Source organism: Rhinolophus sinicus, linkage group LG04, assembly GCF_036562045.2.
Source record: "Rhinolophus sinicus isolate RSC01 linkage group LG04, ASM3656204v1, whole genome shotgun sequence".
NCBI lineage: Eukaryota > Metazoa > Chordata > Mammalia > Chiroptera > Rhinolophidae > Rhinolophus > Rhinolophus sinicus.
In genome coordinates this window covers 185,941,851-185,954,985 of record NC_133754.1, presented here as the reverse complement: position 1 = coordinate 185,954,985, position 13,135 = coordinate 185,941,851, and the positions used below count along the sequence as shown (strand labels likewise).

At 51.2% G+C, this 13,135-nt stretch overlaps 1 protein-coding gene across 7 annotated transcripts in view; it reads left to right on the top strand.

Annotated features, from left to right (window-relative positions):
* Positions 1 to 13,135, top strand: part of AK8 (adenylate kinase 8) — a 116,002-nt gene that overhangs the window by 15,987 nt on the left and 86,880 nt on the right. For 5 of the 7 annotated variants that reach the window (XM_074331246.1, XM_019728912.2, XM_074331248.1 and 2 more), the window contains one exon: positions 2,050 to 2,118. The exons of 1 other annotated variant lie outside the window; for it this stretch is intronic. In XM_074331246.1, the coding sequence (XP_074187347.1) occupies positions 2,050 to 2,118 (69 nt within the window). Of the gene's footprint in view, positions 1 to 2,049; positions 2,119 to 7,121; positions 7,456 to 13,135 lie in introns of those variants that run through there. One more of the 7 variants, XM_019728914.2, reaches the window with a different exon arrangement.

Below are 13,135 nucleotides of genomic sequence, written 5' to 3'. Positions count from 1 at the left end.
CAGCAACCTCCCTCCGTGAGGTAGGGCCCTTGAATGCTTGAGTTTGCTAAGACAGGGATTCTCCTGGACCAGCAGCCTTACCTGAAAAGTTGTTAGAAATGCAGATTCTCAGCTCCACCCCAGACCTGCTGAATCAGAAACTCTGGGATGCGGACAGTGATCTGTGCTCTAACAAGCTCTTTCAGGATGCACGTTTAAGTTGAGAACACCTGGCTTAAGCAAGAAATTAGCAAGGTGGGGGACAGGACAGGTGGAAGGACACAGGTGTCTTAGGAGATGCTGGAACCAGGGACTGTTGCTGGCTAGCCTCCTTGTCTCTCTGGCCTCTTTTCTCTACGTGTCATTCATTCATTCATTCATTCATTCATTCATTCATTCATTCTCTCTTGCTCACTCTTGCTCTTGACTTTTGCTGTGCACTTAGTAGAAGCCATTGTAGCCCCATAACTTTCAAGTGGACACATTACAAGTCTGGTTCCCATCAGAGACTCCCCCTTCCTCATCCTCTCATTGTCTGCTGTCTTCCTCTTCTAATTGCGTATCCCTGGAAAGGCCGTTCTGGGGTTGAGAGACCAGGTTTCTCTCTCTCCTTTTATTCTGCTTCATTCTCTCACACTCCCCTCATGCCTGCACAGGGGCTGCTGCAGCTCCAGCTCTTACATCCTCTCAGCTTCGGATCCGGTGCAAAGCAAGGGTTCCTGTCCCTGGGCCTGCCTCTCACTGGCTGGGATTGGGTCATGGACAGCCTCTGAAGCAATCTCAGTGGCTAGGAGTGAGATATGCTGATCAGCTTGCACCAATCAGAGCCCTCCTCTGGGTCTGAGGGTGGGTTTGAACCTACGGAAATGATATCAGCGGAAGGGCAAGAGGGCAGCTCCTCAAAGGAACTTTGGGTCTGTGTTGCTAGAGGTGGGGTGTATGGATGCTGGGCAGAAAATAAAAGCAAAAATTACAGCACTGTTGCCCATTTCTTCTGGCAAGTTGTGTGAGGCCTGGAGAGGTCAAGACTAGCCCAAGGTCACCGAGCTGGCTGGAGCTGCAGCAGTCATTCTGTAGCCACGAGTAAGAAAGCCTGTTCCATGAATCCCCCGCCCCCAGCAATGGGACTTAGTGTTTGGAATGTATTCCGACCTCCTACAGCCTTTATCAGAGATGTGAGTGGGAGTTGGGAGAGATTTTTGGCCGCTGGTTGTGTACAAGGGGAGGCGACCCCCACCAGGCGTCCATGGCCCCCTGGCAGAGCTGCTGCTTCGTCCAGAGCCCCACCAAGGAAGGAGCGTGTGGGGTATATTAAGGGTACTCAGGGGCAATAACTGCCACAGCACTGAGCCCTTGCTGGGGACCAGGCATGTCCCAAGCTCATCACATGTGTCATCTCATTTAATCCTCACGGCAACTCTTGGAAGCTCATTGTCTTCATCTCATTTACCAGTGAGGAAACCGAGGCTCAGAGCATTGAAGGCACCTGTCCAGGGTCACTCGGAGCATTGAAGGCACCTGTCCCAGGGTCAAACTGAGGTCGTCTGAGTCCCTGGCTGACACAGTCGCCCCCTGGGACTGTGGTCTCCCTGGGATCTGTCTTTCCCCACTTGGCGCATCCTCCTCCTGAGACCAGAGACCTCCAGCCTTCTGTCCTGCCTCGCTCCTGGCCCTCTCCTGGGAGCTGGGTACAGGGATGCCGTGTTCCCTAAGGATGTCCTTCATCCCACCTTCATTTGCCAAGCCAGCCTGAGGAGGGGCAGCAGTGCTCGGGGTGGAGGCTCGGAGGGAGCCTGGAGGCCCACGGGTGGGGCAGGGGGAGAGCATCTGGGTGGGGGCACCGGTAAGCAAGAGCGAGAGGGAAGGGGGGGCAGGGGATCTCGGAAGAGGGCGGGGCCACAGGTGGGCCTGGGCTTTGCAGAAGCCATGGGGCATTGGCCAGGCACCTGCAGAAGCTTGGTGTCCACAGGCTGGGTCCTCAGGTCTCCGCCGAGTCCCAGGGCTGCCAGCTGTGTCCTGCCAGCTCAGCAGGCAGGTTCAGGCTGTCACCGTGTGTCCTCTTTCCTGTAGTCTGTGCCCAGCATGCTGCTCGTCAGGCTGATTCAGGAGCGCCTTCGTGAGGAGGGCTGTGTCAAGCAGGTAAGCAAGCTGCGTGGAGCCAGCGTGGCTCCCGCGGAGATGGGCTGGGTGATCAGGTGAAGGAGGCTGAGGGGCGTGTGTCCGTGTCCTAGAGTGAAGATGACCAAGGGCCTTCAGAGGAGGGTAAAACAGACAAGTCGGAACTCAGTGAAGGTCAGCCTGTGGCTGTGGATTTCACCTTGGATGGAACCTGGTGGAATCTGGGGTGTCCACTGAGGCACCTGTAGGAGAAGAGCGGCCCGTCCCAAGGGGTCACAGGAGAGCGTTTAACAAAAGGACAGCTACGGAATGGGGGGAACTTGTAGATAAGGCAACCAACCAGTGCTGGTGAAGTGACCTGAGACCCATAGTGTGGGGAACTGGACACCCCTGGACCTGGAGGGGCAGAAGGAGAACGGGGTACCCCAAACTCTCCTTCCATCCTCTGATTGGCCAGTGCCCCCTTTGGAGGTTGAATCAATTGCCAATGGCCAACCATGCTGGTGTAGTGAAGCATCCATAAAAACCCAATAGGACTGGGTTCAGAGAGGTTCCAAGTTGGTGAACATGTGGGGGTGCTGGGAGAGTGGCACCCACAGAGGGCATGGAAGCTCCATGCTCTTTCCCACATGCCTTGCCCTATGTATCACTTCCGCCTGGCTGTTCCTGAATTATATCATTTTATAGTAAACCCATGATCTAGTAAGTACACTGTTTCTCTGAGTTCTGTGAGCTGCTCTAGCAAATTAATTGAGCCCGAGAAGGGGGTCCTGGGAACCTCTGGTTTAGAGCCAGTTGGTCAGAAGCACAGGTGACAATCTGGACTTGTGACTGGCGTCTGAAGTAGGACCGAGCCCTCAAACTGTGGAATCTGATGCTATCTCTCGGTAGATAATGTCAGAAATGAGTTGAGTTGCAGGAAAGACACCAGGTGATGTCCTAGAATTGCTTGTTGGTGGTGTAGGAACCACCCGCCACACACACACTGGAATTGGTGACTGGAATCCAGAAGAAGAGGGTGGGAGGATGTGGAGTGGCAAACGAGGGACAGCAGGAACAGTGACTGACTGCTGTGCACCGATGGATGCTGCGTGAGTGCTTTTCCCCCACAGGCTCCTGAGGAACCCTATTTGGTCAACACCATTACTTCCCCATTTTAAAGATGAGAAAACTGAGGCCCAGTCTCCCCCCTCAGTCCGCAGGTGATCTCATCGTTCTCATAGGAGTGTCTTGTACAGAGCAGATGTTTTTAATTTTAATGAAGTCCAATTTATCAGTTATTGGAACTTTTTTTAGTACTCCATTTTAATTTAGCGCTTGTTTTTTTGTTATATCTCTTTGTATAGTTTTATTTTTATTTTTTAGTGGATGATCTAGCAATTACAATGTACAGGCTTACATTTTCACAGTCCTTTTAGAGTCCGTGTTTTACCACTTCAAGCAGAATGTGCACTATCAGGTCCCTTTCCTCTCCCCTTCCTGTTGCGATTGTCTTATGTCTACATCTAGATGCATTGAAAACCCCATCAGGCAATGTGAACAGTTCTTGCTTTCAGTCATCACTTATATTGTAAAGAACTCCAGAGGTGAAGAGTCTATCATGTTGACCCGGGTGTTTACCTTTCTATTCCTCTTCCCTTTGTTCCTGATGAGCCAAATGCCTCTTTCTGTCTGAAAAACTTGTTTTAGCTATTGTTTTTTTAAAATAAAGCAATCTCTTATTTTATTTTTTTAAAGGTCTTTTTCAATTTTTTTATTGGGGAATATTGGGGAACAGTGTGTTTCTCCAGGGCCCATCAGCTCCAACTCATCGCCCTTCACTCTAGTTGCGGAGGGCGCAGCTCACTGGCCCCTGTGGGAATCGAACCAGCAACCCTGTTATTCAGAGCTCGCACTCTAACCACCTGAGCCACCTGGCCACCCCCCAGCAATTCTTTTAGAGCAGGGATGCAGGCAATGAATTCTCTTGATTGTCCTTCAGTGGAGAATGTCTTTGTTTTGCCTTCATTCCTGAGGGATATTTTTTGTTGGATTTAGAATTCTAGATTGAAAATGTTTTCTTTTGGCACATTACAAATACTTTTGACCCGTATGGTTTCTGATGGAAAATCCAGTCACTCAAACCCTTGTAAGTAATGCGTCATTTTTCTCTTGCTACTTTCAAGATTTTATTTGCTTTCAATTTTCAGCAGTTAAATTATGATACATGTCTTGGCATGAATTTCTTTGGATTTATTCTTTTTGGGGTTTGCTGAGCTCCTAGAATATACAAGTTAATGGTTTTCTCCAAACTTGGGAAGTTTTCAGCCATTATGTCTTCAAATAATTTTCTGCACCTTTCTTGTTCCCTCTCAGACACCAATGACATGAACATCAGACCTTTCGGTATTTCCCCACAGGTCCCTGAAGTTCTTTTCTTTTTTCCCTGTGTTGATAGGATTTGATAATTTGTTTGAACTCTCTTATTGTCTTATTTAATAAGTCAATAAAGACTTATTGAATCTTTCCTCTCCCATCTTCATTCTACTATTGAGCCCATCCAGTGAGTTTTAAAATTTGATTGTTGCATTTCTCAGTTCTAAAAATTCCATTCGGTTCTTCTTTCTACTATTTCTTTGCCGAGGCTTTCCATTTGTCCATCCATTTACAGCTGACCCTTGAACAACACAGGTTTGAGCTATGCAGCTCCACTTGTATGCGGATATTTTCCAATTGACCCACGCAGTTCAAACCCGTGTTGTTCAAGGGTCAGTTTCACTGCTGGGAATCGGGGTGTGCAGACCCCAACTGTAATTATACATGGATTTCAGCTGTGGGGGAGCTTGGTCCCCCTAACCCTCCTCGTTGTTCAAGGGTCACCTGTACTCGTTGGAGCTTTGTTTTCATTGTTTAATAACAGCTGCTTCAGAGGCTGGTCCCATTATTCCAATACCTGCATCATGTCGTCGGAGGTGATGTCTCATATCTTCCCCCAGGTGGGCGGAGATTTCCCTGGTTCTCCTTGTGCTGAGTAATTTTGTATCCTGGACATTATTTATTTATTTATTTAGATTTTAATGAAAAGGTAGCGAACATGCAATGTTATACTAGTTTCAGGGGCTCACCATAGTTACTCAACATTTATACACCTAAGGAAGTGATCACCGTGAGAAGTCCAGCAGCCACCTGACACCGTCCCACGTTATCACAATATTATTGACTATATTCCCCACGCTGTGCATTACATCCCCGTGACTTATTTGTTTTATACCTGGACATTTGGACCTCTTATTCCCCTTCCCCCACCCCCTTTTTAACTGTATCAATTACAGTTGACATTCAATATTGTTTTATATTAATTCCAGGTGTATAGCATAGTGGTTAGACATTTATGTAATTTAAGAAGTGATCCCCCTGACTAATCTAGTACCCACCTGGCACTATACACAGTTATTACCATTTTATTGACTATATTTCTTGTGCTTTACTTTACACCCCATGACTATTTTGTAACTAACTACCAATTTGTATTTTTTAATCCCTTCACCTTTCACCCTGCCCCCCAACATCCTCCCATCTATCACCCCAACAAACCTAGTACCCATCTGACACCATACATAGTTATTGCAGTATTATTGACTATATTCCTTGTGCTATATCCTGATTCCTGTGTAACAACTAGTTTGTACTTCTTAACCCCTTCCTGTTTTTCACTCACCCCCAACCTGCTCCCATCTGGCAACCATCAGTATGTTCTCTGTACCTATGAGTTTGTTTCTGTTTTGTTTATTTTGTTCCTTAGATTCCACATATAAGTTAAATCACATTGCCTGGGGGACCCTGTGCGGCTGAGGTGTCCCAGGTTCTCAACCACGACATGGAGGTTTGGGGCCCGTTCTGCGTCTCCGCCCCTCCTACCAGTCTCTACGTGGCTTCTTCTCTATATTTTTGGTTATAAAGCTTCTGTTCAGCCAGACTTCAGATGGTTCTCCAGGTGTGATGTTCTATAATTTAGTTGTAATTTTAATGTGTTCACGGAAGGCAGCAGGTGCAGCGTTTATTCTGCCATCTTGGATCCCTGTCTGTCTGGGACATTTTAAATGTCGCTGAGGCTCGGTCTTGTCTGAGTCCTGTGTTGCATGTTGATATGTTTGTCTTCGCAGGCAGCTGACTCAGTTGGGCTCAGGTCACAAGTGTCAGCCACCTTCTCTGGGTGGTGGTTTTGGTCCCATTTCTGTTTTCAAAGATTTGTGGTGCTGTGCAGTGCTCTCCAGCTCAGTGCTGTGTGTGCCACTCAGGGCCTGGGCAGTGGCCATGCTGTAGTTTATTTCTCAGTGTCGGAAGTCTGCTGAGGGTCAGACCTATGCGTGCAAAGCTTGGAGTGAGCCCTGAGTCCAGAACCAGCTTCGTTTGCTTGCTTTCCTGAGCTCCCTCCCCGTGGTTACGTCTCGTTCCCTGGTGGTCCTCCTTTTGGTTTCTGGCCAGAAAGCTGGGATGCTATTTATTCTGTTCTGCCACAGGCTTCCTGGGACTACACCTGCAGCCAGGGCCAAGGAACAGGAGGACAGCAGGAGGAAAAATTGACGGGGCTTTGTTTCATTCTGTTGGGACTGGGAAGGAAGCGTCCGTGGTCTCCTCAGAGTTTCAGGGCCCTTTTGTCACTGCCACTGCCGCAGGATTGCGGGGCTGGGGTGTAAGGAAACAGAGAAAAGACACACACACAGATTTCCCCAATCCGTGGTTGTTGGAGCCCCCTTCCCCACTGCCCAAGCCAGACAGAGGCCCCCCCGGCCCCGCCTCTGTCCCTGCCTGTTGCCCATCTCAGGCCGCAGGCTGCCTGAAGTCCAGGCTGTGGGATACTGGGTTGCTGCTGGTTTGATTCTGGTCTTCTTCCCCAAGTCACCTGTACTGCAGACTTTCCTGAGTCTCCAAACAGCTGCCCCGTGCATTCTGTCCTTATAACATAGCTGCTTTCAGTGAAGTGACAGGATAGTGTGTGTGTACTCCTTGCCCAGAGCTGGAACTTGTGTGTGTTTAATCTCTGGTGAACAAGAAGGAGTTCTCCGAGGCTCGCTCTGTGTGGTCCTCAGCCACGGGAGTGGGACTCGCGAGAGACGAGATGAGCTGTCGTGTGCGTTTCAGAATCCGACTTGAGCAGCGTGTTTTCCTCTGACCTCAGATTGTTCACAGTGAGCTGATGGAATCCTGAACTTCCCCTTGGTGGTCTCGCATAGTCTCTCCAACATGCATTTAACTCCTGTAAACCATTCTTGGGCTTGTCTAAAATCTCGGTCCACACAGCCTCTCACCAGTAGTGTGGACAAAGTATGAGACGCGGCATCGCAAGGCCTTGCCAACTGCTACCACCATATCAAAATGGTAATGACATTTCTCATTAGTGTTATCAATTAATTATAAGTGACATTATTCTTTCATTGTACTATATGACCATATTGTGCACTGTAATTAATACTATTGGTTGAATGAATACTATTCATATTGATACTTATAATGCTATCAATTATCATTACTATCACTCTTTTGATGATGGTGCTACCAAACTGATGAGCGACGATGGGGGACCCTGAGTGTGCCTTTTGTCCAGCACACCACAGAGGCCGTGGTCATTACACGGCTGATGGTGAACACTGATTGGGCATTTAGGGCCAGGGGCGGCATCCATGATCTCATTTCACCTGTACAACAGCCGATGGTGGCGGACTGTTGTCACTTCTGTTTCAGGGACGCAGAATCTAAGGCTCGCAGAGTCTCACTCAAAGTCCCACAGTCAGTCCCAGAACCGAGTGGCACACACGGAGCTGTGCTTTTGGCCACTCTTGTCTTACCAGCGCGTCCCTCAGGGTGGGGCAGTGCCTCCCTTCCTGCTGTCTGTAAAACGATGGGGTAGACCTGAGCATTGAAGCACCTTCCGGCCTTCCAGTTCTGATTCTGATCGTGTCCAAGCCCTTGTTACCTGGACAGGAGAGAAATCTCTCCTTTAATTTGTTTTAAAATGTATCCTGAGCCTCCAGGGGCAGCCAGTACCTTCTCCATTTCTTCCCGGTGGAGACAGGGTTTCAGGAGTAGAGGTGAAGCTCCTAATGATGCGCTTTGGTTGTTCAGAAACAAAACAGACCCTCATCCAAAGAAAACAGACGTTCTTGCTTTTAGGGAGAAAAATGACACATCTGCATATTCATTTATATGGTAATTATTATTATTTAGCTACACAGGGACTAGAATTGGTCATTGAGAGCACAGAAAGAATGCAGGGGGTAGTGTTCAGGGAAAAACCACGCAATCGGAACCCGTCGGGAGCCTGTAGTTAATGCTGGGTTTTCTCCTTTCTTTCCTGTTTTGGTGTAACACAGTCTCTTTGAAGAATGTCTTTGAAGTGACCGTCAAATGCATTAGAGGCAGAGAAATCCACACTTTCTGTTGGACGTATGAAAAGGGGGAGGGCTCTGCGTGTTGGGGACCCATTTCCTAGGGGCAGCCAAGTTCTTGAATTCTGAGAGCCCGTTCTTCAGACCACCCCTCTAGGGCAAAGGGAGGCTGAGAAATGAGGCAGCGAGTTCGGGAGATTTGGGGAAGGGCTCAATGCCGAAGGGCTCTAAATCTTACCTTCACGCGTGCTCTCCATGTTCTTGACTTACTGAGAGTCCTTTCCTTTCTGTGGCACCCGCTCCATCTCCCTGCTGCTGCCCTCGCTGCTTCCTGGTCCTTTCTTCATGTTGCCGCCAGAGGGATCGCTTTTAAAAAACGGAATGAATTTATTTCTCAACTGCAGTACATTCGCATGGCTCAAATTCAAAAGGTACCCAATCCCCCTTGCATCCTATCCCCCAGATACCAGGTTCCCTCCCCTGGAGGCAGCTCATGGTGACACCCCCTGGAAAGAACATTTTGCACGTAGAGAAGCAGGGGGCTTTTTAGAGTTGATCTTACTGTGTCCCTCCACCCTGAGAACCTTCCTGGCTTGCCATCCTTCTTGGCTCCCTGCGCAAAGCCCCCAGGTCTGGGCCGGCCTGCAGCCCAGCTTCAGCCCTCTGCCTCTCTCCTCCGTGCCTCTGGCCCCACTGCCTTGCGGAAACTTAGCCTGCACCTGCCCCGCTCCGGGCCTTTGTACATTGTGGTGGGCAGACCCCACAGGGCTTCCAGTGGTTCCCCTCTTCCTGGTGTCCAGGCCTTATGAACCCCTCCCCTTCAGTGGGGGCAGGACAAACAGAATAGGGCAAAGGTGGTGAGGCATCACCCCCCTGATGGCATTGCATGATCTGAAACACCACCTTAGCAGACCAGAGAGCGCTCCCCTGTCCTGGCTTGAGAGGTACGCAGCCGTGTTAGAGACTTCCCTCGTGGGCAGCCCGTGGGCCTTGAGGGCAGCCTGCAGCCTCCAGCCAGCAAGAAGCCAGAGCTGTCAGGCAGGCACCGGCATGGACGTGAATCCTGCCCACAGCCTCATGGGGCTTTGACGCAGTTCTGCCTCAGGCCCCCGGTGAGGACGCAGCTCAGCTGACCCCGTGAGGCTGCCCTGTGAGACCCTGAGCAGAGGGCCGAGCCGGGCGGGCTCACAGTCCTGCCGCACGGAAACTGAGATCGTAAGTGTGTTGTTTTACGCCCCTGAGATTGTGCTCATCTGTTACGCAGCCATAGAAGACAGACACACGTGCTCGTTTCACTGCCTGAGCTGCCCCACCCCGCAGCTGGACAGCTGCTTCTCATTCCTCAGTCTTAGGTGAAAGTCACATCTTCAGGGAGGCCCCCTGGCCTGGGCTTCCTGTTAGGTGAGTTCCCAGCACCCTGCTCGCCTCCTCCTTCGCACGTCCGCACTTGTAATTAGGAATGTGAGTTCTGTGAGGGCAGGGCCCCACCTGTCCCATTCTGCAGACTCTCACATGGTACCTGGCACTGACTCCAGCTCAGGAAATGTTTATGAAATGAGTGATTGAATGCCGTCGGATAACTCCCCAGTGCTGCACCAACGTGGCAATGAGATCCTATTCCAACTTGCTCTTGACCCAAGGAAGGGACGGTGTTTAAAATCCAACACAACTATGCAAAGCAGTCTGAACATCCTCATGGCGGTTTCAGCAGCAGGAACGCGTTTGCCCTAAGGCCTCCCTGGGGAGAAGCTTTTTAAAGGCTGTTGCCCTCCCAGGCTTGCTTTTGTGTGAATTGTGGACATGTGTTTGGTGACCGTTCTCATCACATCTTAAACTTGTTTCCCGTTATTCGTGCTTTCAAGGTTTCCGTTTGGCCTCCCCCGCCTACAGCTTGACCAAGTTCACTGCTACACTCTGAGGGTGGCATTGTACCCCAAAACCCAGGTCCAGGTGTTTGACAGCTGGTCTTCTGATGTGATCTCGGTGCCCTGTGCCCTGACACTTCCTGTGTCCTCCCTCTGCCTTCCTTTCATTGACTAATAAGGCTCCACCACCAGGACGCTGGGTTTTAAAACATGAAGTAAAAGTGCACCGTGATAGTGATTGTGTCTGTGGACGACTTCCAAGGTGACTTACCAATGTTTTAAAAAACAGTGTCTTTAGAAATCAGCCTGCCTAAAACCTTTTAGGAAAGGGAAAACCGAGGCCCGGATGGAGGAAGGGCCTCAGCCTCGGTCAGAGGACAGTGGGCCAGGACCGTGGGCGTTTTACCTGCCACCACGCCGAGCTTCTCTGCTCCCTGGCTGCCAGGCCTGGCTTTAGTTGAGGACTCCATGATCTTGTGGCAGCCCCTTTGACAAAGGCGTTTTTGTGTCACCAGAACCAGATTCACTTGGAATATCGTGGGCAGGAAAATACTGGCTAAGAGAAAGAGAAGAAATGTTTCCATGGGTGGTCACCCCCCTCTACTGTGGGGGAGAAGGACAGGTTTGTCAGCCCGATTATGATGGCTCGTCAGACGGTGGGAGTGTTATCACCTGCGCACAGGCAGAGGCCTCCAGGCAGCAGGGACGTGACTTATGGTCTCCGCGGTGGCTGGGGTCCCCTCTGCGGGCCTGAGCCAGCATATCTGTGCCGGTGGCCGCAGCTGGGAAAAGGCGAAAGGACTGGTTTTGAGAGGTGCCGAGGCCTCAATGCATCTCCACATGGAGCCCCCGTAATTGCAGGCAGGCCACGTGGCTCTGGGGACATGCAGTGCCTCGTCTGAAGTAAGGCTGTCTCTCTGTCCCGATTGAAGAAGATCGTACAAGCTGAGTGCTTAGCATCGGGCCCGGCCCCGAGGTCCATGTGGGCAGGGTTAACTTTTCCCATGTCAGATGAGCAGGTGAAGCAATTAGAGTCTCTTAGGAGCTGCGGAGAAACAGCTTCTGCGCACTTCACGGTGGGTGTGACAGCCCTGGGCACTTCTGGGGTCGGCCTGTGACCTGCCTGCGGGCCGCACAGTATGCGTTTGGAATCATTGCTCCATGAGCTCTGGGACATCCCCACAGGCCGAAGGAGGAGGATTAGCAGTCTTTTACGCGTAGTGTAACATGACGTTTCACAGCCAGCTGCAGCCTGCCTCCGCTGCCTCTGTCCGTTTCCCTTGGTTTTTCTTTCATTCTGCGAGCTTCCACTTGGGATCCAATGGTAGTGCTGTGGAGGTTAGGACTGGGTTAGAGGGCGGCAGAGGATAAGGCAAGAAGCCCAGGCCCAGAATGCGGCTCCCCCTTTGCAGGCTGAGCTGGGCGGTTGGGCAGGGACCCTTAGTGTGGCCGTGGCAGCAGCAGGAGCTCACCTGGTGGCCACAGCCTCCTGCATCCCTGCTGTGCGTTGCAGCATCTTCTGCTTCCCAAGCCATGATGCTCAGAGCCCCCACATGAATGCAAGCCACACTTTGACTGAACAACTAGACCTGCTGTGTGTCTGCATCCTCCTCTGGGACCCCGGGCGGAGGCCGGTGGAAGGACGCCACCCCAGTCTGCGTCCAGTACCAGTTCTCACCATCTCCTCTCATCCCAGCACCAGGTCGGGAGTCTCCCTAATGGCCCCACCAAAGCCAGAGGAGCGGAAGACGGGGCGCATGGTCCACTGGGACGCGTGGTCGGTTAGCTGGGATGGAAACAGGTCTCTACTGCGGGTCACAAAGGAGTGGCTTTCCCACAACTCATTGGGCCTGTGACCTTGTTATAGTGAAGCTTGGGAAGGATACAGACCAAGGCCCGAGCAAAGCCCACAGCCGGGTGGTGGGGAGCCGAACTGGTCCATGAAGAGAAAGGTACAACCGGACGTTGCTTAGCTGGCGTTTCTCAGCACATCACGTGTGCCAGACGCCGCGGTGGCGCTGAGGCACCTTCTCACCGCATCCTCACAACTGTCCTATGAGGACTTCGGCAGCGAAGACCTGTGGGCACCTCCTGTGCGCCAGGGACCGTTCTAGGCCATGTGAGGGACACGGAAGGAGGAAACAGAGTGCCGGATTCCGTGGGCACGCAGGTGGCGGTGCGGCAGCAGGAAGGTGCTGCATTTCTCCCATAGAAACCCACTGCTGGTCCAAGGGAAGGATACACTCGATGCCTAGAAGAAAAACCCAAGTCAAGACGGCTGGCTCCACACAACCGCCCTCCGTGAGCTGAGGAAAGAATGTGGACCCTGCTGCTGAACTTCGACCCCACCCCTCAGTCCCTCGTCGCGCAGGTCTGTGACGCACACTGGAAGCGGGGTCACACCCACCCCCAGTTAACAGTGGCGGTGGCTGCCTGTATTGCACGTAAAATGCACACTCATGCTTTGCATTTGCATTCATGGGCTCACTTTTTTTTAATCTCATTGAATGTCCCGGAGACGCTCAGTTACTTCACGACGCAGGAGGAGGTGATGTAGCATCGTTCAGACTATGGAACCAGACTTTAAAATTTGCTCGGCAGCTTTCTAGAGTCTTTGTCTTTTCTTTTCTCCCTGTTTTGGTCTCGGATTTATGGTCCCCTGCCCACCATGCAGACCGGGTTTTATGGGGGAAATGCTCACGGAGTGCAGGAGCCCGACTCCGGCCCATGGAGCCCCCAGCTGTTTGTTTTATTTCTCCTTGCAGTGTCATTGGACTGGCATTAATTACCCAGCTTTCATCCACTGAC